The sequence below is a fragment of the Perca flavescens genome, chromosome 1, assembly GCF_004354835.1.
Source record: "Perca flavescens isolate YP-PL-M2 chromosome 1, PFLA_1.0, whole genome shotgun sequence".
Taxonomy (NCBI): domain Eukaryota; kingdom Metazoa; phylum Chordata; class Actinopteri; order Perciformes; family Percidae; genus Perca; species Perca flavescens.
Window position 1 is genome coordinate 32,036,421 of NC_041331.1, and position 25,653 is coordinate 32,062,073.

The 25,653-nt window shown below is 41.4% G+C and overlaps 1 protein-coding gene across 12 annotated transcripts in view; it reads right to left on the minus strand.

The window, feature by feature from the left end:
* Positions 1–25,653, minus strand: part of myo5aa (myosin VAa) — a 66,883-nt gene that overhangs the window by 19,478 nt on the left and 21,752 nt on the right. For 6 of the 12 annotated variants that reach the window (XM_028571085.1, XM_028571400.1, XM_028571327.1 and 3 more), the window contains exons 4-24: positions 24,725–24,869; positions 21,218–21,374; positions 19,280–19,423; positions 16,768–16,849; positions 15,345–15,452; positions 15,118–15,224; positions 14,379–14,644; positions 14,206–14,287; positions 13,950–14,090; positions 10,961–11,086; positions 9,109–9,195; positions 6,304–6,306; positions 5,155–5,310; positions 4,565–4,662; positions 4,314–4,400; positions 3,823–3,931; positions 3,332–3,543; positions 2,960–3,116; positions 1,376–1,615; positions 1,022–1,270; positions 1–72 (exon numbers count right to left, since the gene is read on the minus strand). The exon at positions 1–72 is cut by the window's left edge and continues 22 nt beyond it. In XM_028571085.1, the coding sequence (XP_028426886.1) occupies positions 1–72; positions 1,022–1,270; positions 1,376–1,615; positions 2,960–3,116; positions 3,332–3,543; positions 3,823–3,931; positions 4,314–4,400; positions 4,565–4,662; positions 5,155–5,310; positions 6,304–6,306; positions 9,109–9,195; positions 10,961–11,086; positions 13,950–14,090; positions 14,206–14,287; positions 14,379–14,644; positions 15,118–15,224; positions 15,345–15,452; positions 16,768–16,849; positions 19,280–19,423; positions 21,218–21,374; positions 24,725–24,869 (2,828 nt within the window). The remainder of the gene's footprint in view (positions 73–1,021; positions 1,271–1,375; positions 1,616–2,959; positions 3,117–3,331; positions 3,544–3,822; positions 3,932–4,313; positions 4,401–4,564; positions 4,663–5,154; positions 5,311–6,303; positions 6,307–9,108; positions 9,196–10,960; positions 11,087–13,949; positions 14,091–14,205; positions 14,288–14,378; positions 14,645–15,117; positions 15,225–15,344; positions 15,453–16,767; positions 16,850–19,279; positions 19,424–21,217; positions 21,375–24,724; positions 24,870–25,653) is intronic. The other 6 variants (XM_028571582.1, XM_028571505.1, XM_028571007.1 and 3 more) reach the window with 3 other exon arrangements.

Sequence of the window (25,653 nt, forward strand, 5' to 3'; positions counted from 1 at the left end):
CTGAATCAACCTGTTCAAGTCGTCCTTCTCTTTCTTTAGTGAGCAATTCTGATCCTTCAGCTCCGAGACCATCTACACACACACACACACACACACACACACACACACACACACACACACACACACACACACACACACACACACACACACACACACACACACACACACACACACACACACACACACACACACACACACACACACACACACACACACACACACACACAATCCTTAAATCACGTTATGTAAAGCAGCAGTGACTGATCGTGAAATGAAGTCCATGCTACAGAACTAAATGTGACTGATCCGTTTATTTTGCACATCCGTCATCTAACACATTACTGTAACTCCTAACTCTCAAAAGAAGTGCTTCTCATTTAGAAATACCTCCTGGGCTATTTGAAGGCAAAATAGGACAAAATACTAGACAAAAACACTGAAAAAATAAAGAAAAAACACAGAGTACACACGCACACACAGTTCAGTGGCTACCTCATTAGTACACTACTCTGTCGCCTGTGCTCACCTGCCCCAGGGCAACACTGCCCTCTCAGCCCACCATGCGCCCATTTCCACCTGGTTCGCTTTGGCTCCTAAATTGGGGAAAAACTGTTTTCCTCTGTTGCCAAAAGTATTTTGCGAAATATATATATTTCCAGGAAACTAAAGGAGATTGTTCTAATTGGGAGCAATTTCTATCAAACTTAGTTTTGAACTAATAATAGGACTTCTGACAGCCACAGTCTCACTAAAAGTTGAAAACTAAGTAGAGGAGAGAGGACAGAGGAGGTTTTAACTAGAGTAAATAAATAAGCAAAAAGGGAATTTTTCTTGAAATTCAAAACCTCCATATTATTCTCTAAAAGAGGTTCAAATATACCATCAACATCCAAGGAAACATCTGCGACCTACAACCAAGAATAGGGAAACACATCTACTGTTCTACCGAAGACATGTAATTCTACTGTATATGCACTGTGTACTGGGAGACCGACAGATACGGGTGTGGATCCCGTCTTACTTTCTCCATTTCGTCCCTGTAGGTTTGCGCCCAGTCCTCGATGGTCTTCTTCTCCTTCTGTGTGGAACTCAGCTCCTTCTTCAGCTTCTCCAGCTGCTCCAGCAGCAAGGTCACCTGGTTGCCTTTGTTCTTGGCGTCCTCCTCCACCCCGCGCAGCCGGCTCAGCTCGCCTCGCATCCGCTCCCTCTCTGCTGTGGAAGAAGTCTCCAGACTGACTAGCTTCTCGTTGATTGACCGGTTGTCCTTGGTCTGGAGGCATGCGACAGATCATAAAACAGGGAAATCAAAACACCCAAATGACAAAAATGAATCAATACATGAGGACACAAAAAAAAGAGAAAAAGGGCAACTCACCTGCTCGTCGATTCTCCTCTGCAGCTGCATGATCTTGTTCTCCATGCCTTTGTTGAGCTTCTTGAAGTGCTCCACTGAACGAGCCTCGATCTTCAGTTTCTTCAACTCGCGTCTGGCCTTCATCCTGCGGAAGCAGCACTGCAGGTAGACGAGGGAGACGAGGCAGCGCTTGTACCAGCACCGCGCCAACCAGCCGCGAACGCGCTTCTGAATGATCACTGCATTGTGCTCCCGCAGTAACTACAGACAGACACAGAAACAGAAAAGGGGAAGCAGAGAGAAATAAGAGCACATGTGAATATTATGCACAGTCACAATTTTTCTGATTTTAACATAAGCCTAATATTCCTGGTTTCTCTTGTTACAGGTTGTTTGTATAAGAAAGACAGAATAGGGCAGTAACTGCACCATAAGTATCACAGATGTTTTATTGATTACTTCTTGAAGGGTATATGCAGGAATCCTGAAGTTAAATTGAATATATTAATACAATTTAAGACCTTTTTTAAAAAACACTTTAAGAGCTCATCGCCAATTCAAGAATTGACTCACCTCTATGTCAGACCAGGTGAGTGTTATATGTATATGAAATTCACCACCGAGCCAAAACAGCATAACATATGAGCTGGCAACAATCCCCGTGCTCCGGCGAGGTGCAATTGCGACATCAGACAGCGTTGATCCACATTAAAGCTACACTTATCGCTTTCTGACACACAGAGCAGGTCTCAGCCATGGTTCAAACTCCTTGTCCTCCAACCATGTTGGAAAACCTACTCTAGGAGCCACATGTTTATGGTCTAATTGATATTATTCATTGATTATTATATTATGCACTGATATTGTAGGTGGTGGGCGTGTTCACCAGGGTTTTGGGGTAAGTGATAGCAGTATATTTGTTTGCGTCACCTGTTCACTTGGTTTTTGGGCTTTGACAGAGAGGGGGCGAGCCTGGGAGCGAACACTTTCGGTTGACCGCACTCACACACTTATTCGCATCACAAAATAACTTTACATTTGGTAACTGCAGCACTAATTGTATATTAAGTGTGGAGGAATAAATGATTGAACTGGATCTCCAGCACGTCAGTGTGTTTTTCATATCTCAGCGTTTAGTCCCTTGGCGCAGCATTTTTTTGGACTGCTTACAGCCGCAACACCTACATTTCCCTATTAGCTAGGTAGCACCCATGTATAAAGGGACCTACAGTACTGTATAAAGCAGCAGCAGCCAGTGGGTCAGTGAGCGTGTTATCCTTTTCAGATGAGATCAAATCAAGCAGGATTCCATAAACAAACTACACGGACTCCCACTAAGTGACCACGCAAACTTAAGCATTCAACCTCTTTGGGCAAATATACATTTTGAAGCAAGCTACAAAACTGAATACCTCGGAAAAAGGTGTTTATGACTTTTTAATACTTTTTAAGGGCCTTCATTTTCACCAAATGAATTCATCAACTTTTAATACTTTCCACGGACACCCTGTCTTGTTTTAAGAAAGCTGGATCTCAGGACTTAATAATAGACAGACTCGTTAGGATGAATATATTTTGAAGCATTTTGTGTGATGTGTGTCTTACCCCCTGGTACTTCTGCCGGGCCATATAAGCTCGGAGGATCGTCTGCATGACCAGAGCAGCAGCCTGCTTCTGCCTGTAGCGTTTCCTCTCCATGCACATCCTCTGGTATTTCTGGATGATGGTGGCCGCCTGCGTGCGACGCATGAACTTGGCAAGGCTGAGGAGACCCGAGATATAAATATCTCAACTAACACGCATTTCAAATTTGAATATAACTTTAGAGCTTATTTAACTGCAATAATACTAAAAATAAACAATTTTACCCAGTATTATCTTATAAAACAAACGGTCAAAAGGAGTCAGATGTCTTTGTGTGTAAATTATCTGTTTTAATGGTTGAAGGGAGGTGCATATCATGTTCAACTGACTCACCAGCGAGCCTGGTAGCCTCTGGTGAACCTCTGGATGGTGATGGCAGCGCTGCGCTTGCGCAGATACTTTTTGCGAGCCAGCCAACAACGGATGGTTTTCTGGATGCGAATGCAGGCAACACGCAACTTGTCCGCCCTCAACTTCTCCAGGTAGGCGACCTGGCCGGCCCTGAAGAAGATCTTGGTCTTACCAAACTGGTATTTATCCTGGTCCTGAAGGAAGACAGGAGCAGAGATCAGGAGTTAAGACATGATTGGATGGACAAAAAGAGACATATGTACTGTGTGAGGAACATTTGCTACTGTTTTTTTGTTTTTGCACAGAAAGAGGCAAAACAAAGGACTACGTAATGCAAAACTAAAACAGAAATCAGATAACATAATATAAGAGAGTTCAAGACTGACATGCCATAAGCAATGGAAATCATAGGATAACCCTATTTTTTTCCTTTTTTGGAAAAAAAGGAAAGGTAAAAACTCATATAGTCTGACCTGCACCAGTTTCTCCAAAACGTTTCTGCATGTCAACTTCTTGTCAGATAACACATCCTTCTGCTTCATCAGCACTCTGTAACGGCTGAAGAACTCCTGATATGTCCATCTGAGACACACATGCACACACATTTTTTTCTTTTAGGTTCTGCTCAAATTGTAAGGTTTTCAGGGTTAGTATATATCTAAAATTCCAAAAAGGACACTAGTAAGTAAAGCCAGGAAACCAAACAAAACTCGACAGGGAGAAATCAAATTGAGTTATGATAGATAGAGACACTGATCAAATCAATCTGGCACAGAGCTTGCTGGCTGCATAACTTTAAGGATGTATTCAGACACAATGTATATACAGCAGATTCTTAACTGCACGGTCAATTTGCATCTGCCTTCTGCTCAGAAACTTCTGAAAATCTTTAAGGATAAAACACATATCAAACACAGGAGAGTCTGTGGGAAACAGTAGCAGTGTTGCTGGGATGCATCAGTACCTGGATGGGAAACCTGCAGCGGAGATGCGGATGGTTTCCAGGACACCACAGGCTCTGAGCTGCTGCACTGCACGTTTAGGATCAAACCTGCCAACAACAAATAACCACAGTCAATATGACTAAAATGACTTACACGTGGGCTAAGAGAATATGAATACCTCTGGAGAACAGAAAAAATAAATAAAAACAATCATATCATACAACAATTTACTTGAAAAAGTTTTTCATAAACAGAGAAGAGGAAGACTCACGAGAAGGCCAACTTGAAGTCATTGGGTTTGATGCAGCGGACATAGTGGGGAGTGGTTGCGTTCAAAGTATCCATCAGCATTTGCAGAGAGTTACGAAACTACAAGAAAAGACCATCATCATCATCATCACCACCATAACTTCTTTTGTAGTTTCAAACTAGGCCAAGTGCATCTGTAAAATGGATCTTTATGAGCACATACTGCTGTTGTTTGTAGCATTATAATCCATAGGAAGAAACTTAACTTAATTAAACAGAGATAATGTACTTCAATCTAGAGAATGGATTAAAAAAATAAATGATCCCTCAAAACCTACTAAAAACTTAAGTTGTCTTTCTTTCCTGTTTTATTTAATGAAGCTGCAATTCACAACTGGCAGTAATAAAAACTATTGACAATGAATTTGGACAAAAAAGGCATGTGGGTAAACAAGACGCACAATATTTTGTGATATATCTAACAAATATCTACCAAAATGCACTGGATCTGATCTCATTTTGTGAAATAAAAATTCGACAGAGCACCTGTGTAAACACCAATACTGAGTATGCGGGCAACATCAGAAATAAACACTGGAAAGAGATATTAACCTGGCAGCCGACAGTCTTCTTGTGCTCCTTGCTGCTCTTGTCACGGCCCTTGTCAGGTTTGATGCTGAGGCGGGTCCGGCCTCCGGTGCCAGGGACCTGACCAGTGGGACTGGTGGCTTTCTCCTCGTCCTGGAACAGCTCCACCAGCAGGTCAAACTGGGAACAACAGCCCACTTACAGTCACAAACATGTAGGCAATATTGATTTACTGAAAAATAAGTTAACCACAAAGCATTTTGCTCTGGACGTACTGTTAAATTAATCTTCAGACTAATAGTCTCTATTTACAGTACATGACATGCATATGGATTCTCTTACCTATTGCACAACGACTTACCAAGCATGACAGCTTTCTTTTTAGCATTTATAATTTTAGTTGAGTGTTGAAAACCATTAGGTTGAGGACTTAAATTTTTTTAAATGTATGAAGTAATCAACTAATCTAATCTAGTAATCTAATGTAGGGACAGTTTGACATGAAAGTTAATTAATCTCAACATTTTCACACAAAGATCACTGGATAGTTTGAATAGATGAGTAAGTCAATGTTGCTTGATTTGTTGATTAGCGTTTGTTAAATTCGTTCATAGTCAGATCGTTATTACAATGTTTCTTAAAGCCAATGAAAATAATGAAATGTTATGTTTGCTCATATATGACGATATGCAGCGGCCATATATGATGCATGGCATTATCTTGCCATGGTGTTATGAGAGAAATAGCATCATGTATGATGCACACAGACATCAGTCATGTTCCATATAACACGGAGGTTATATGAGGAGGTTTGTTATGTGCAGCTTCAGGTCCTCCTGCTGTGCTCAGAGCGTTGCCATGCTGCTTCTCTCGCCAGCGTCATTAAGCAGGACAGCCAAGGCCACAAAGGCTTTATGTGCTCTCAGCATCATTCTGAAAATATCCTTCTTCCTTTATCCTGTTTTTATGTTCAATCCCCCTAGAGTGTTTAGTGCTCCCCATGCAGCAAACTAAAGGCACACGCAACTTCAATCTCCTCAGTTCCGTTAGAGTGAAAATAACTCGGTGACAGAGACAGAGAGAAAAAGAGAGAGACGGGGAAAGAGAAAATAGGGAAACTAAATAAAGGAAGAGCTACAGGCGGAACAGCATTGTAAGAACGCCTCCGTTTACCTTCTGTTGGCAGGGAAGGGTTGTCATGATGAGGACAGAACCAAACATACATGGACAACACATGGAGACACAGTGACAAAAAGAAACAATGACATTAAAAGGAAAGAAAACCCACAGTTCAAGTTCAAAATCATTATGACCCACCACCAAAAACTATAAAACACCTACGATTCAAACTGAAAAGTAAATAAAAACCAGGCAGACTAATGATGAGGCTGAAATGGATGGAAGGAACGTGATGGAATGATGATTTGAAAGACGATGACGCTTGAAAGAAAGTTCCTGTTTTAGACAACCTGGGTTTTCTTTTCATAGTTTTTTGCCAATTGCTAAGATCTGAGATTTAAGTGACACTGCTTAAAAAAAAAAAAAAAAAAAAAGTCCACTGCAGCAAGACACACGAGTGGTGAGAGGAGTGCAAATTTTAAACAAACCCCCAAATATTATTTATTACCGGCCAAACTTATTTGGAAGAGAAAATGAAGGTGAAAGTTAAAATGTTCGACTTTGTCTCACTGTACTTGTCGTTGTTGTGCACACAGAACATTTACTGTGCAACGAATGATTATTTGCAACGTTTTCAGGTGTGCTAACTTTGGGTCTGGATAATTTGGCTAAACTGTAAGCTTGTTTACAAGCTGCATGATCGATTACTGAATGTTTCCTACCCCAGTTCGTTGTAGCGATGTTGCTCAGTTTCCAGATCTCAAGCAATTACTTTATCAATTCATTAAGAAATGATGGCCAAGACTACAAAGAAGAAAACCTAATTTGTACTGATCCAGAATTTTCTTTAACTCTCTTTACAGTTGAAGGGATATAAACAGTTAGAAAATGCATCATCCAGAACCGTTCTCTGTTCATCTATGGGCAATCACAAAAACAGATCTTTTTCCATGCCTCATAGAGAGCATATTCTACATTGCTTATTTTGTATTTTATAAGGAATTGCATGTTAATGTGTTACTGTACATGGTGATGCAATGAAAACAGTTAGCGGTTTAATGTTTACAGAATAAAATGTCAGACATTTATGACAAGGCCTTGTGGCAGAAGGTTCAGTACCAGATTTGGCTTGTAGAAAAAATAAAAATCCTGTTGAAGCAGCATTTTACAGATGTGCTCCTCGTGGTATGAGCAAACAATCAGCTAGATGGAAAACATGCCAACACGAGCACGCACACACTACGTTTCACCATCTTTGTGGGGACCCATCATTGACATAATGCATTCCCTAGCCCCTTACCCTAACCTGAACCATCACAGCTAAATGCCTAACCTTAACCCTAACCTAATTCTAACCATAAAACCATGTCTTAACCCTCAAACAGCACTTTAAAGTTGTGGGGTCCAGCAGTTTGGCTCCACAAAGCTGTCGGGACCCCACAAGTATACTGTATTCCTGGTTTTTGGACCCCACAAATATAGTCGCGCACGCACACACACACACACACACACACACACACACACACACACACACACACACACACACACACACACACACACACACACACACACACACACACACACACACACGATAAGCTTGGCAGGGAAGTAAAACCAAAGTTAAATAGACTAAATCTTATTAATAGCTCATTACTGTTTAATTCCAATTGTGTAAAGCTCACTGATTTCCATGGAAAAAATCAGACTATACTGTGTATGTTTGTGTGTGTGTGTGTGTATATGTTAAGTGATTGTGTTAGAGGTTAGAGCAGACAGTATTTTAACCCTTACCCAAATCTGTTCTTGTTGAAGTCTACAAGAAAACAGTCGATGATCACTTCAAGCATTTTGAACAACGCACAACATGTTTGTGTGTGTGTGTGTGTGTGTGTGTGTGTGTGTGTGTGTGTGTGTGTGTGTGTGCAACCAAAACATCAGTGAGGATTTAAAGGAAGACTAAAAAACACCCACCCCCACATGTAATGTTGATTTGGGCATTAAGGTTAATGGATCATGAGTATGTGTGCGACAGTGTATAATGGGTGCTTTTCCAGTTCAACAGCATTTTGTTCCAAAATTAACTAAATATTCTTCGAAAAACTGAAATAAACCCATAAGAAATTACCAATTAAAAAAAAAAAAAAAAAAAAAAAAAAAACTTACTATGGGATGTCCTGGTTTGACAAAAGCTAATAAATGTTGCTGTAAAAGATTGTTTGTGTGCACAGTGTGCTGCTGCATAAGGGTGTGTTCATTTGTAGAATCAGATACATGTAGTACAGTAGTAATATACTATCCAAGTATATTACTACTGTTATTACATAACTGCATTTATTTAGGCTCAGTTAGGCTTTTCAGCAAGTCATTAAATACATATTTGGACAAGCTACGGAGGGTAATATGTAGCTAAATAAAGAATAATAACAATAATATATAAATATTATACTAATGAACCACAATCATATTTATCCTCTTTGAGGCATGTTAAGCCAATGACCCGATTTACTGTCTGTGTCTGTGTGTGTGTGTTCAGATTTGTCTGTTATGTGTAAATACCGTAAAACCTAAACCTCTCTGACCATAAATCTCCTGGATCGAGCATTTGTCATCCCCTCGGGCGTCAACACTACCTCCACATGGCCAGAGGAGGGCGCTGCTTCCATGAGCCTTCAGGTTGGACTTCTGCTCAGTAAACAATCGTCTATTTTTCACACAAAGACCAGGTGCAGCACCAGCTCTCCATGAGGCCTCTAGGCTTTGATCTCAGTGGATGCTTCATAATGCTTTGAGTTGTACATTGATGTATTCAAATGGTTCCAGTATATACACATTTATGTAATGTGTGTCTGTACTCCTCACCTTGCTGGCCTTCAGCACATTTATCTGGTCTTCGTTCACTGTGTCCTTGTTCTTCTCCAGGAAACCTTCACACTGGTATTCCACCTGCTCGACGACAACAGAGCATAATACCTTTAAGGGACATTTCACTGGAAATTACAGTTAACCTACTCTCCCTTGCAGTTCTGTATTTATAATCACATCACTGCAGGTGTGTTAATACAAATAATCTCACCCAAAGAAGCATGTGTATTCACACTGTCCTAATGCTTAGGGTACAAAAAGGTAAATGTTTCATTGCCTTTTTCTCCTCCCAGAGTGCTTTTAGTGCTCCCCATGCATGGTTATAGTGATAATAACTCAGTGCCAAAGAGAGGGAGAGACAGGGAAGGAGGAAAGAGAAAAGGAGTTAAAGAGAGAGCTACAGGCGGACCAGCGTTGTAAGAACACATCGGTTTACCTCCTGTTGGCAGGGAAGGGTTGTCATGATGAGGACAGAACCAAACATACATGGACAACACATGGAGACACAGTGACAAAAAGAAACAATGACATTAAAAGGAACGAAAACCCAGAGTTCAAGTTCAAAATCATTATGACCCCCCACCAAAAACTATAACACACATCTATGATTCAAACTGAAAAGTAAATAAAAACCAGGCAGAAAAAAACAGACTAATGATGAGGCTGAAATGGATGGAATGAACGTGATGGAATGAGGATTTCTTTCCAGAACACTTTGGGATGCATTTCCCCTGAGCTCCGAGCCTGCATGAAGTATAAAGCGTGTCTGTGGTTTGAAGACGGCCACACAGCGGAATTTTATCTGTTGTAATTTCAATCAAATTCCTGGACTGCAATGCATCATGGGAAAGCTCTGTATCAGGCCTTTCTTGAGTGCCCTGTATTGATTAGACCTGCAAGCAGACGTCGGCATGAATGCGAGATGCACAGGAGTCTCCAAGTCCCAAGGCAGCTTTGAGCATTGCAGGAACTCGGAGCTATTACAACGCTGGAATATTTAACTGCATACGCTTGAATTGAAGTTCCGGTTTTAGACAACCTGGGTTTTCTTTCAATTGCTAAAATCTGGGATTTAAGTGACACTGCTAAAAAAAAAGGTCCACTGTGGCAAGACACACGAGTGGTGAGACGATTGCATATTTTAAACAAACCCCCAAACTTATTTGGGAGAGAAAATGAAGGCAAACGGTAAAATGTAAACATTGATTATAGTTCTCCTGGTTTTGCATCAAATTGAGGTTGCCAGTGACAGCTGCAAGGCAAACAGTGAAGCCTTAACAGTAGCTCATGAACAGACATGATGCAAGTGTCTTTAAATACAACAACATCAATCTTTGCACATGTTTGGTCAGAAGTATCTCCAAGGAACCCATTTTAATATCAAGGGACCTAATGGAAAAGCCCGTATTAGTCCTTGGCTCCGTTTATCTGTAACCTGATAGTGAGGATCTAAAAAAAACCCATTAAAAATAACACGCCGTCATACAGCACCTCATTACACAATTGGGAACCTATCAAACTAATCTGGATTACACTAGTCAAGCACACACACTCTAAAGAGTTCATTGCAGAACTGATTTCTTGTGTGAAAACAATAACAACATTATAACATCCATCCATCCATAACATCCATCCTCCAGCCATCCTAAAAATAACTCCAGCACTGCAGCAGCCACTGCAGCCAATCTGTCCTTAAGTGTTGTTTGTTGAACTAAAAAAGGTCCCTGTCATGACACTACTTTTCGAGCAAAAAAATTGAATGTCAAACTTCCAAAATAATGAATTTAACTCTGCTCATATCATGACAAACACTATGGGAACATGTAGCAAACACGTCAGTCAAGCCCACCTTGTCAGCGAAATGTTGAATGATGAAGGCGCGGTTGGACATGCGTGGCTTTTCGAAGAGGGAGCAGGTCTTTAGGTGGGTGTTGTAGAGTTTCTGAGCCCACGAATCATCTGAACCTTTGGGCATCTGGTATAGAAAGGGAGAAGTGAAGTGGAAACCATCAGTAAGAAAACATGTATGTAACCTTTTGCTTAAAAATACACTGCGAGACAAAGAACTGAACATTTCAAATAATCTAAGGAAGTGTGTTTTTTCTGGTTACACAGTGCGTGACCAAATCTTTACTCATATTTCTTTGCCAAGAAGTCAAACCAAATGTCCATTTTGTGTTTGCGTTACTCTGCAATGTGAGCAATGTGGACCACCTCAAATGTCAACAGCTTGTAAAATGACCTTGCAGTGGAACCACAGAGAGATAAGTCAGCAGCATTGTTAGTGAACTGGCTGAGCTGTAAAAGTGTGTAGATGGTACTGATATGAGCAACGCCTTTACACTGGCTGTAACTTGAACATTAACTTGTGTGTGTGTGTGTGTGTGTGTGTGTGTGTGTGTGTGTGTGTGTGTGTGTGTGTGTGTGTGTGTGTGTGTGTGTGTGTGTGTATATATATATATATATATATAGTGGGGGAAATAAGTATTTGACCCCTTGCTGATTTTGCAGGTTTGCCCACTTACAAAGAATACAAAAATCTACAATTTTAATCATATGTACATTCTAACAGTGAAAGACAGAATCCCAAAGAAAATTCCAGAAAATCACATCATATGAATTTATTAAAATTGATAACCATCTGATGAGGAAAAACAAGTATTTGACCCCCTGGACAAACAGCATGTTAATATTTTGTAGAAAAGCCATTATTGGCCAGCACAGATGTCAAACGGTTTTTATAGTTGGTGACAAGGTTTGTGCACATTTCGGCAGGGATGTTGGCCCACCCCCTGCAGACAGCCTCCAAATCATTCAGGTTCCGAGGTTGTCGCCTGGCAACTTGAATTTTAAGCTCCCTCCAAAGATTTTCAATCGGATTCAGGTCTGTAGACTGGCTAGGCCACTCCAGAACCTTGATGTGCTTCTTCTTCAGCCACTCTTTTGTTGCTTTGGCGGTGTGCTTAGGGTCGTTGTCGTGCTGAAACACCCATCCTCGACCCATCTTCAGCTCTCTCACTGAGGGAAGGAGATGTCGGTCCAGAATTCCACGATACATGGCCCCGTCCATCCTCCCCTCAATACGATGGAGTTGTCCCGTCCCCTTGGCTGAAAAGCACCCCCAAAGCATGATGTTGCCACCACCATGCTTGACGGTGGGGATGGTGTTCTTTGGGTTGTACTCTGTGTTCTTTGCCCTCCAAACACAACGAGTTGAGTTGAGGCCAAAAAGTTCTATTTTGGTCTCATCTGACCACATCACCTTCTTCCAGGCCTCTTCTGAGTCGTCCAGGTGGTGAATGGCGAACTTCATGCGGGCCTGTACATGTTTCTTCTTGAGCAGGGGGACCTTGCGTGCGCTGCAGGATTTCAATCCATGACGGCGTAGTGTGTTACCAACCGTTTCTTTTGTAACTGTGGTCCCAGCTGCCTTCAGTTGATTCATCAGTTCCCCCTTTGTGGTTTTGGGATGATTCCTTACCGTTCGCATGATCAGGGACACCCCACGAGGCAAGATCTTGTGTGGAGGCCCAGACCGAGGGAGGTTGGCGGTGGTGTGGTGCTTCTTCCATTTCCTGATAACTGCACCGACAGTTGATCTTTTCTCTCCAAGTTGCTTTCCGATTCTCTTGTAGCCCATCCCAGCCTTGTGCAGATCAACAATCTTGTCCCTGATGTCCGTAGAAAGCTCTTTGGTCTTGCCCATGGTGGTGATGTTGGATGCTGGTTGTTTGGGTGTTGACAGGTGTCTTTTATACAGGTAACGAGGTGAGGCAGGTGTATTTGATGTAGATAATTGGTTCGGATTGGGGCTGTGTCTTAAAGAAAGACTAACTGGCTTGTAGGAGCCAGAATACTTGCTGTTTGTCCAGGGGGTCAAATACTTGTTTTTCCTCATCAGATGGTTATCAATTTTAATAAATTCATATGATGTGATTTTTCTGGAATTTTCTTTGGGATTCTGTCTTTCCCTGTTAGAATGTACATATGATTACAATTGTAGATTTTTGCATTCTTTGTAAGTGGGCAAACCTGCAAAATCAGCAAGGGGTCAAATACTTATTTCCCCCACTGTATATATATATATACATACATACATACAAACACACTACCAAAGTTCAGCAAAATAAAACATATAAATAAATAAAAAACATGCAATCCAACTCTGAATTGAATACAATTGAAAAAGCTTCAGTTTCATTGCGTATGCTCGAACGTGGTCATCGTTTCATAGTGGGTTTCAGCGTTCCTGCAGGTGAACTAATAAGTGTAGGTGTCAGAGACTCGGGTCTAGTGTGTGGTGGGAGGCACTGACAGGTTCACTGTCCAAAAAAAAATAAAAAAGTAAAGCAGAATGTGGGTGTGAACGTGTGGATGGTTCTCAATAAGAGGTTTATCCACAACCCACAAGCTTCTGATCAATATGCAGTACTTTATTAATTTATCATTTATGAGCAAGTTTTCATTCCACCAACACTACTCATAAGTCATCGAGCCTTATTTTATTGTACTGTGTGTCCTTAGCTTGTGTGCCAATGCAGACTTTTGTTAAAAGACTGAACTAAGATTAGAAGACTTATGATTACACTTATTTTTTAGATTTCGCTTTCAAAAGCAGGATAAAATGTGTTCTTTTGGACAGAGCTTTGAAACAAAATCAGCATAATCAGTAAGCTGCATCGAATAGTGACAAAGGGCTAAAATCTTGTTCTGTCGGTCATGTGCCGGAAACAATTCTCTCTGCATCCTAAGTGTATTTCAATAATGGTGACTTACCAGAAAACTAAATGTAATACAAACTATTAAAATATTATTTAGTAGGCTAGATAAAAAAGAACCTTGCACTCCTCGTCTAACAGGTCCAGGATGCCCATCTTGGCTTCTATGAGGTTGATGCAGGGCTGATTGTCGTAGAAGTCAATCAGAGTCCAGGGGATCTGCTCCTTCATGTACTCCTCCTGCTCCAGCTTGAACACATGCTGCACACAAAACACACGTGGGGATTTAGCTATATACTTGCATCAAACAAGTAATACTATTTCGCATCTGTACATTACAAAGTGCAATCCAACAGGTAAAACACATGCTGCCCACCATGTTGAACTGCTGCTGGAGTTTCTCATTAGCGTAGTTGATACAGAACTGCTCAAAGCTGTTGATCTCAAACGTCTCAAACCTTGAGAGGAAGAACAGAGGAGTCATGGCGCTTGTACACTGCTGAGGAAAGGCATCGCAATTTACTGTATTTAACCATGATGCAGACGTACCCGTAGATGTCCAGGACCCCGATGAAGGAGTGCTGTTTGATATTGGTGATTAGGGCTTTGTTAACATGCTCCACAATCCAGTTGAAGAGCTTGGCGTAGATATGTTTGGCAAGCGCGTCACGGGCGTTGGTGGCCTGCAGGCGGGGGAGGGTCTTGATATAGGTCTCTGTGGCCGTCTTCAGCTTCCTGTGGCACAGCCACTGAGACATGTCCTGGTAGGTCACGCCTACCAACTCGCAGAACGCCGTCAGGTGGCGATTGTTGGGCTACAGAGAAAAGAGGAGATTTTAATCCGTACCAGGAGACACCCACCAAGATGTCAGCTAAGAAAAGGTGGATTCCCTTATTTGGACTTGTAATTTGAAATGTAATTCTTGAATTATAATATTTTGTGTTCAACAACCCAGTGACACTGTCTCCCCCTAACAAGATGGAGGTTGATGCTATAAGTAAACAAGTGGTGCAAATAAGCAGCACTGACTTATTCTCTTGATATTTCGGTGCTCTAACCGGCCCAACACAATATTTATTTTTAGATTTTGGTCAAATACAGGCATATATATATATATATATATATATATATATATATATATATATATATATATATATATATATATATATATATATATATATATATATATATATATCTCACATAACTACAGATATAAAGTTGTGAATATCATGCAATCGGTTTCAACTTGTCTGACAATTAGGACTGGAGTATAAATATTATCCTCACAGGAATGAGGCTGCTGTCTGAGTCTTTGTCCTTTATCTCCACGTTTCCCAGATGAAGAATAGCAGCCAAAACCTGGAACAATCCCATCTGATAGGACTCATTAATACCTGCAAGGAAAAACACACACACACACACACACACACACACACACACACGTTACAATGTGTACATTTTCCCGACACATTTGAATGTGTATTTCTTTTTGTATGTGAGGGTGTGCAGGTTACCGAGCAATGTAAAAGCATTGCGAGTTGTGGACAGCTCCTTGGTGTCGTCCACACCGTGGATGACAGGGCTGCGGCCCTGCCTGGTGTACAAAAAGTCGTTTGCACTGCCTGGGTGGAGAAACAGAGAGGGTGAATTAATTAAGAAAACATGCAGTATGTGCAGTTTTACCTTGTGCAATTTGGGTACAAATGTGCAATTACAGCATCCCCCTTTATCATGCAGGGGCTGCATTGGAAATGTACATGTACCTGATTTAAAAGTTACATTTATTTTAGAAAGCATTTAGTTTATAATCAGCTAGGAGGCGCTGTCTGTTAAAATCATACATTGTGACATCAGTGCACCATAGCACAATTTTGCAGATGGTTCAGGTTTATTAGAAAAAAAGTTAAATCAAGAACACTTTTGTTTAAGAATGATGTTAGCTCAACTTTCCCACAATCAGTTTCTTTATACACCCTTTACACTGAATTAAGGCATGGCCTGTTGCCTGGCAATAAGAGGCACTGACACGACTGTGACAACCACTCCATTTACTGAGCCAGGAAGTCAGCAGGAGAGGAAAAGACAGCAGCTGTGTGTGTGTGTGTGTGTGTGTGCGCGCGCATGCGTGTGAGACAGAGAGAGCGAATGCCAACTAAGTGGCTGTAAATGGCAGTGCCAGTGTGTGTGTGTGTGTGTGTGTGTGTGTGTGTGTGTGTGTGTGTGTGTGTGTGTGTGTGTGTGTGTGTGTGTGTGTGTGTCCAATGACTAGGATGAGCAGGTGCATGCCCACAGTTGGAGCACTCTGTGTGAGGGCCTGTTCAGCCACAGAGTCAATGAGTTTGATACATAGAAACTGATATAAAATCGGATATGTGGCAGCGCTCTTTACACACTTCACTGTGGTTCATGAAGATTGTTTTGGAAATGTGGAGGGGATAAATATTTTGTTATATGTAGATTGTATTCTGGGCTGAATCAGTTCCACTAGATGTTGGAGTTAAAATCAGTTCTTATTTTCTGCAGATTAAACTTTTAATTATTTTTTGTTTGGCTGAACCAATGATGGATTTTCCGTGTTTTCAGTTTTCCTTGTGTTTTGAACCAGAGCAGCTAAACACAATGCTCTAACAATAACTTACTCTGTTAACTACTGATTCTGAATTGCTATCGCTAATTTAAGTGCTCTAGATTAGATAATATATACAGTACAGTATGTGTCTGAGTGCTGTAGCCCACTGAAAGATGAAAATTACGAGTTCCTTCCAATGCAAGAAAGTGAGCATTTCAAGCTACTGTTTTTGTAATTGCTTACGGTGTAACTGTCCAGTTAAGCCAGTCACATTCAACTGTGAAGCTCTGTGTATTTGTGTTTGTGTGTGTTTGTGTGTGTGTGTGTGTGTGTGTGTGCGCGCGTGTGTGTGTGTGTATAAGTCTTACTCAGCTTCAGAGTCTTGAACTCAGGCAGATGGGATGATGCACAGAGCTGATAGAAAATATGATAATTCCTTTCCTCGTCCGCCTGGAAGAAAGCATGAAGATCGTATGTGAGGGAAATGCTACATGAACACCTATAGCATGCTCAATTTATTCAAATACATCACATGAAGAATTATATTGATCTAAACTTTATTGACCTTGTTCATGCAGGCATTGTCTGCGTCAATGTATAAACATGTGAAAGGTGGACACACACACACACACACACACACACACACACACACACACACACACACACACACACACACACACACACACACACACACACACACACACACACACACACACACACACACACACACGAGGGAGTCAAGTATGTGAAAAATGTGAGGAGGAAAGTGATCATGTTTTCTGCCAACATCCTCATTCCCAACAGTGCTGCAAGGTGTTTGTGCGTGCGCGTGTGTGTTAAGTTAAAATATTCTTCCATATCTAGACACTGTCCTACTGGCTCCACCAGTGAGCAAACACACCCACTGAATTTACAATTAAGTTGTATGAGTGAAAAAGCAAGTAAACTTTATATAAATAAATCAAACTTGAAGACAAATTATCAAATATAAAGTTATAAGATCACAAAAAAAAAATGGTTTTAAACTTTTATGCTTGTTAAACATGTGCACTGATTTGGCCTCTCTGAGACTTTGGGCTGTAAGGAGAGAGGGAAACATATCTAAAGAAAGATTTAGACAAGAAACGGACACAAATGAAATCATTGCTTGGGCAAGAATGTCTTTCACAATGGAGAGAGAGAAACAGGGGGAGAGGAAAGAAGTGCCACACTGTAACCCGGCGTGACGGATGGATTGTATACTTTGTTGCCTCCTACTTGTCTTTGTTGAGAAGGAAGTTACTGCCGCAAACTTCTTCTGCACTAAAGGACACCATGGCCTAACTGACATTCAGTGTTGGTTGAGTTCTACTGGTGGACTGACTGCTTGTGTGCGTTTGTGTCTGGTTGACTGCACATTTTCATACTTTTTAAGAAGAATAGAAAGAGCACTGAAATAATCAAACGTGAGAACATTTTGACCAGGGTTAGCATTATTGTTGACTTGTAAAATAATAAAGGGTCTGTAGGGTTTCACACAGAGGTTTAACACAGAGGACACCCTAACAGTTAGTCAGAGTTGATGCCTTTTGAATGAGAGGTAAAACATCCAATTATATTGAAACATTAATTTTGGCATTTTTTTGCCTTTATTTGATAATGACAGTAGAGTCTGAGATAAGGAATGCAGGAGAAAGAGGGGGGGTATGACATGCAACAAAATGGTCCCCAGCTGGAATCAGGTCCAGGGGCCCAGGGCGGTTGCATTTATATGGTGTGTGTTGATACTTCACCATATGACACAAGGCAAAGTATTTGCGGTATGTGTGTATATGCATGTGTGCGTACAGTGTGTGTGCAGCAACACATGAGTCATGTGTGAGCCAATGGAGGCCAATTAACAACCGAGTCATGGTTCCAGTGGGCTTGTCGCTGTGTGTTTAGGTGCGTGTGTTGTAATTTACAATTACAAATTTGGGAGACAGTCTACCCTTTTATTGTTACATTTTAGTAACAAAGAGTGCCAAACACACATAGCAACAATAAACATCATACAAATAAAATGTTACTACAATTTAAAAGGTAGTTTTATTGTAATGTTTGAAGCGGTTATCAGTTTCCAGATAAATATCATTCCAGATAGGCTTTTCCCAGTCATTTTCAACCAGGCAGTAAGCTGTAAGTCTCAGATTTTGGCCATATGATCATTTTGATGTCAGCCAACAAACTCTAAATGTGTTAAATTATGGCTATAGCACATGGTGTAACATTACTGCTGACAAGCTTTGAGGACTCCTAGCAAAAACACCTTTAATGTCACGGAAACAAGCTAAAGTAGTGTAGTCATGACAAATGCTATAACAAATCACAGATGCTACTTCAGGAAATTCTCTTTTGCCTGTAACCTTGCAAAGACACCGGAGTGTAAGTTCAGCTAAAGAACTGCAAAGTGCAGAACAACAGGACCCTTCAGCAGGAACAAAATTTGCCATCAGGAATCCAGTTAAAAATGACTGAAGGACACATCGGTGCCACAGGGACTTTAGGCTGTGCTTAAAAAAAAGACTGACATGAACTGAAGCTTAACAAAAATATAAAGAATATATAAGAAATGTAAAATTGTACAAAAGTCAACTTTGTGCATGGATCTGTGACGGCTGAGTCAATTAAATATCCACACAAAGGGGGGCGCCTGGGTGGCTCGCCTGGTGGAGCGTGCACCCCATGTACAGAGGCTTGGTCCTCACCGCAGCAGCCACGGGTTCGGTTCTGGCCTGCGACCCTTTGCTGCATGTAATTCCCCCCCTCTCTCCCCTTTCAAAAATCTAAGCTGTCCTGTCAAATAAAGGCCTAAAAATGTCACACAAAAAAATAAACCTGAGTGTGTGTTTGTGCGCTCACCTGAAACACCACTCGTGATTTCTCCAGCAGATATGTTCTCATGTTGGCACCAATGATACGGTAGCGGGTGTCGAAGCCGATCTCGATGTATTTCCCAAAGCGACTGCTGTTGTCGTTTCGGGTGGTCTTTGCATTTCCAATTGCCTGAGAGACAGGTGAAAAACAAAATGCAAAAACAGATACAACTTATTATGTTGATAAGTGTTTAAATTTAAATAAGGCAGATGGTGCAGCAGTACATTTCTATTTTAACGCCATTTGACTTTAAATCTAGTATGCAGTAGCTCCAAATGTCCCAGGAGAGTGGAAAAGCAATTTTTCCTAAAGTTACTGATACTCTGGTGAAGCAGAAAGTACAAGGAGGCAACAAAGTACCTGTTATTAGGGTGAAAATATTTGGGGCGAATATGGCTCTTGAGCATTTTTGGGAAATACGCTTATTCACTTGCCGAGAGTTAGATCTTAGATCTTCAGATTGACACCACTCTCATGTCTGTGCAGAAAATATGAAGCTAACGCCAGCAGCTGGTTAGCTTTGCTTAGCACAAAGACTGGAAACAGGGGGAAACAGCTAGCCTGGCTCTTTAAGTACTATACAACTGATCCTAAAACTAGTACGGCAGAACCTTGAATGCTGTGTTCAAAAACCTGAATCCCTGCAGAGCTTTTACACATGACAAAATAAATCAACTGAAGTCAGCAGCCTTAGGTCAATATACTGGATTGATCAATGACCCAACAAGGAATTGTCAGGCTGGGCTACATACAAACACACACAAACACATCCCAGCTATACAACCAGCCGGCTTGAAGCGAGTTAAGTCGTGTGCGAGCACAGAGGGTTCTTGCTGAGTTAAGGCCAAACACACAGTCTTTCACTGCAGACAAGGAGTCTTTCAGCAGAGCAGGTATTCCAATATCTGCCTGCATCAGGCAAACACATATAAACACCACACACAAACACTCTCCCTTTCTCACACACACGCAGGTTTTGTAATATCGAAAAGGCTGATGTAACCATCTACTCTGCATCCAGGTTTAGAGGCTGAAGTGACATCATCACTGTGATGAAAGAAAGCTTTCTATTCATTCGGTCATCTTGTCTCCGATTGGCTCGAGGTGAAAGTGATGGCTGTGAGGACGAGAGGGATGTTAGTAGAGCGGTTGGAAAGGAACGGACAGAGTGGGGGATGTCAGGAGGTAGAGGAGGGGTGACATATGGGCACAGGGGAGCTCTCCAACCCCCTCCTGTCTTTATAACTCTACAGGAAGAGATACAACACACACACACACACACACACACACACACACACACACACACACACACACACACACACACACACACACACACACACACACACACACACACACACACACACACACACACACACACACACACACACACACACACACACACACACACACACACAGTTAAGAATAAGAACGGTGTTATCACAGCAGAGAGCAGAGGCACTGAAGGGAAGGAGTAAGTAAAAGCCAGTGGAGAAGAGCGACATAAGAAAGGAGAAGGACAAACAGAATGACATTCATCTATTTTCATCCATAAATCAGCTAAGCTTGTGAACATCCTAACTGGGCAATGGAAACAAGCTTCTATACACAAACTGCCAGGAAAAATGACCCAGGACTCTCACTTTGAAGATAAATTCACAGCTATGGAACAGAGCTTTTTCCAGTCCTTCACACCCACAACACAAGTGTTTTGACCTGTAATTTACAATTCTCTTTAGTACACAGGTTGCACAGAGTTGCATTGAGTGATTTCACAGATTCAGAGAGTGGAAAAATCTATGATACCTAGATAGTGATTCTGCATCTAATGAGTTAGAAAAACAATGCTCACAAAAGGTTTAAGATTTTAAGATAAAACTGGAAGTAATCTAAGGTCTTTCTCAACAGGCAGCCTGCAGTTCTCACCTCCATGATGGGGTTGGAAGCCAAGACTTTCTGCTCTACATTGGCCTCGCTGGTGGAGCCGCTGACCGTAGCAAAGTATCTCATGGCGTATTTGGCTGATACCGTCTTTCCGGCTCCGGACTCCCCACTCACAATGATCGACTGGTTCCTCTCATCCCTGATACATTGAACAACAAATATAGATAAACATAAAAAACATAAGGAAACTGTATACGTGTATCACATTTTAGTGTACTTCTGAAGGACTGAGGCCCTCTGGTAAATTTGCCAGTCGAGAGAAGCTAAGTATTGGCTCTGACTGGTATAAGGGTGTTTTTAATGTTACTTTAGTCAATGATGTTGAAGATAGGGCTAGAGGTTAAGGTTAATGATGTGTACCGATCCTGTGAAGTTTAATAATTAGAGTGTGACACAAACAATGCCAGAGTTTGGACTTGGGCTGATAGACGCTAGTGTCAGATGCTATCATCAACAAACATTTTCAGTGCGTGCAGGCAGAGCAGGTGTTAACACACCTTATTGAGGCAGCACTGCCTTCTCCTAGTGAGCCACCCAGTGGCTGGCATTCCCCCCCTATGGCTTCTATTGCATCCCTAACCTTTTGAGAAGTTAGGATATTTGCTTGTATTTCATCTTTCATTCTTTAATTTCTTTGTCTTATACCCTAAAGTTTTTCTTTGCCTTCCTGTGTCAGTAGTGGTGCAACGGATCGTCATTGATCCGTGATCCGTTCGGATCAATATCTTCGGTTCGGTACACACGTGATCCGCGGATTGATTTCTGAATATAAAAAAAAGTTGTGCGCACGTTCAGTCCACACACAGCGTGGTCATGGCGAGCGGAGGAACGGAGGAGGTTGAACGCCCCGCGTCATTTAAATCCCCACATCAAGCACGGCCACGCATTTGAAGAGACATCACCCCGGTGTTTCACTGACAGGAGTAAAAACGAAAGCTGCTCAAGAACCGCTTATCACCGCGGCATTTAAGCAGCCCCTTGTTGCACAATCAGACCAGGCTAAAGCCATCACAAACGCCATCGGTGTGTTTATAGGTGCAGACATGAGGCCATATTTGGTTGTGCAAAACGAGGGCTTTAAACACATGCTGAAAAGTGCTTGAGCCACGTTACGACATCCCGTCGCGCACCCACTTCAGCGAAAAAATTGTGCCAGGTCTTTATGAGCAGGAGAAGAAAAAAAGGTTGTGGATGAACTATCCCGAGCATCCTCTGTTACGCTCACGACAGACGGGTGGACGTCCAGGGGAACGGAGAGCTATGTGACGATAACCGCTCACTTCATCACAGCAGACTGGGAGATGAGAAGTCCGGTGCTGCAGACACGCCCCCTCTACGAGAGTCACACAAGCACTCATCTTGAGCAGTGGAGGAATGGAAGATAAAAAGGCCCAGTAGGCTACTAGTAATATCCCAGTCACAACTGATAAAAATCAAATAAATGCAGTGAATGAGGCAGGACTGGGCACACGGATTGGGTTATTTGCACATGTAGTGAATTTGGCATCACAGAAGGGAATCTCAGTCAATAGCAAAAAGAACAAACTTATGTTTACTTGTCTTGTCTTTTTTTTTTTTTTTTTGCTGATCCAAAAAATTATCCGATCCGTGAGTTTTTTTATCCGTTGCACCCCTATGTGTCAGGGGCTGTTGCGGTTGTGGGCATGTGAAGCCTATTGAGACACTGTAGGTCAAACTGGGCTATACAAATAAACTTAACTAGTGTTTCACAACAACTTGAGCCAAGTGTTCACCAGTGGTGTCATGCACTCCCTGACTCCCACTGGCTGGAACCCAAACACAGACTGATTCAAATTATTCATCTCAGTATAGAAAATGTGACTAATTGCATACTTTGACCCTCATTGACAAATACACAGTTGCATAATGTAAAAAAGATGTGCTTCATTATTACCCCCATTCTAGGCAATTTACACAGGCTCCTGTTAGATTTGGATTTCACACTTTTATGGATAACTTTTATAACACTAAACTCCGTGACTCAGTATATTGATCATATTCATCTTTGGATGTCGAAGAACGTTTTGCAATTAAACAAAGACAAAACAGAAATATACATCTTTGGTGCAAAGGCTCAGAGACGGATCATCTCAGATCTCTGTCTCTGGAGAGCAAATGTGAAGCTAGTAATCTGAGTGTTATCATAGACAGTGATCTAAATCTCAGGAGCAATATTAATCATCTCACAAGATCAGCCTTCTACCATCTAAACATACCAACAGGCTTTCTATCAAAATCAGACTGAGAAATTAATCCATGCATTTATAACAAGCAGACTAGACTACTGTAATGGTAAATTCACCAGCATTCCAAAATCAGATGCGCAGCGACTACAGTTAATAAAAAAATGTGGCTGCTCTAACTGGAACTAAAAAGTATGACCACAAGCTCACACCTGTTCTATTGATTTTAAAACTCTGCTACTTGTATACAGACTTCTAAATGGCCTTGCACCTCAGTATATAAACATCATGCTAATTACACACAAACCAACAAGAACCCATAGGTCCAAAGGCAGAGGTCTTTTAACCATCCCTCATTCTATCTCTAAAGCAGGAGAGGCTGAGGACCTGAGAGAGAGCCCCACACATTAGACACTGTTTTAAAGCAGGTTCTCTAACTTCTTAGTTTGTTTGTGTGTGTGTGTGTGTGAACATGTGTCTTGTATATCTTGGCATTTGTATACTCTGCACGGATTCTGTTTGCACTTGCACTGACTTGTTTTATTATTATGCCATTTTTATGTAAAGCACATTGTGTTGCATTTTATTATGTATGAAATGTGCTATATAAATAAAGTTGACTTAACCGTCCATGGTCTTAAACATTTCATTGATTTACTGATCCCTTATGAGCCCTGCTGGGGCTCCGCTGGTTTTGGTTGATGACAAAAGGTGACCGGGCCTTTGCAGTTAAAGCCCCCAGACTTTGAAACCATCTTCCCACTGAGATTCAACAGGCTACATCTGTAACGTCTTAATTAATTGTGAAGCCCAACACTGCATGTAAAGTCCTTGCACATGGAGTAATGCAACTGTATGCCAACAGTGCTATGTCATACTGGACATACTGAGAGGGTTATGCTGACTACTGCCAGCCTCAACTAAAACTGCCCTGCATTAGTGAAGGAAGCAAGGAGGGAGATCCGAGTGAACTTGCTATACAATAGCGTTAGTATACATCTGTATGTTAATGACATGAACAACCAGAACGGGTCTAAAGAGAAAAGCAGCGTGTGTGTGATTTAAAGAGCAAGGAAGCGAGAGAGGGTGAGACCACCACGAGCCTATTTCTGGCTCAGCTTTGACCTACAAAACCAGAAGAGAGAGAGAGGGCTGAGCGACAAGGAGACTAGAACCAAGGCTACTCAGGTAACACACACACACACACACACACACACACACACACACACACACACACACACACACACACACACACACACACACACACACACACACACACACACACCTCGCCATCTGTTTGTAAGCCTCCTCTGCCACAGCGAAGATATGGGGGTCCATGTCTCCCATGTTCTGGCCGCTGTAGGCATTGATGATGTCTGTCCCGTAGATTCCCAGCGTCTCATACGGGTTGATGGCCACCAGAACGATTCCTACAAGAACACAGAGGGAAAGTGTGACAACAGGTGACACACGGAGATGCTTCTTTCAAAAAATTAGAGGTTGAGAATTGTAATTCATATACGGCATATTGTCCATTACCTATTGTTCATTACCAACATTGAAGGTGTTGGGTCCCACACTGTTCTCAATAAATTAGATAGAAAATAAAAAGGGATATTGTGGGGCGGCATCTAGCTCACCCAGAAAGAGCGTTCGCCCCATGTTGGCTGAGTCCTGCAGCAGCGCGGGTTCGAATCCGACCTGCTGCCCTTTGCTGCGTGTCATCTCCCATCTCTCTCCCCCTTTCATGTCTATACACGGTCGCTACTTAATAAAAAAGGGAAAAGCCCCAAAAAAAATTACCTTAAAAAAAAAAAAAAAAAAAAAGGGATGTTGTCTATTACATGTGCATATGGCTAACATAAAATGTGTCGCATTTTATATGTGTAGCAAAAACAAAACTTTAAAATATAGCGCAAGTGGTGATTTGAAGGTATAAAAAATGAAATGACCATTTTACTGAAAAAAAACCTAAAGATAACTATATAAACCCATGTCATACTCTTGAATGAAGACTAGCTGCAAACAACACTTCACTATACAATAGTACTGAATATAATATAATCATTTAAATATATTTATAGCTAATAAGGGACAATTAGTGTAAACACAATAAACAATACTTGAATTGTAGTATAAATGCAATAGATGTAATTGAAGGTCACAGACATCAAGGCAGTACTTAACTAATAAACCGTATATAATCATCCACTT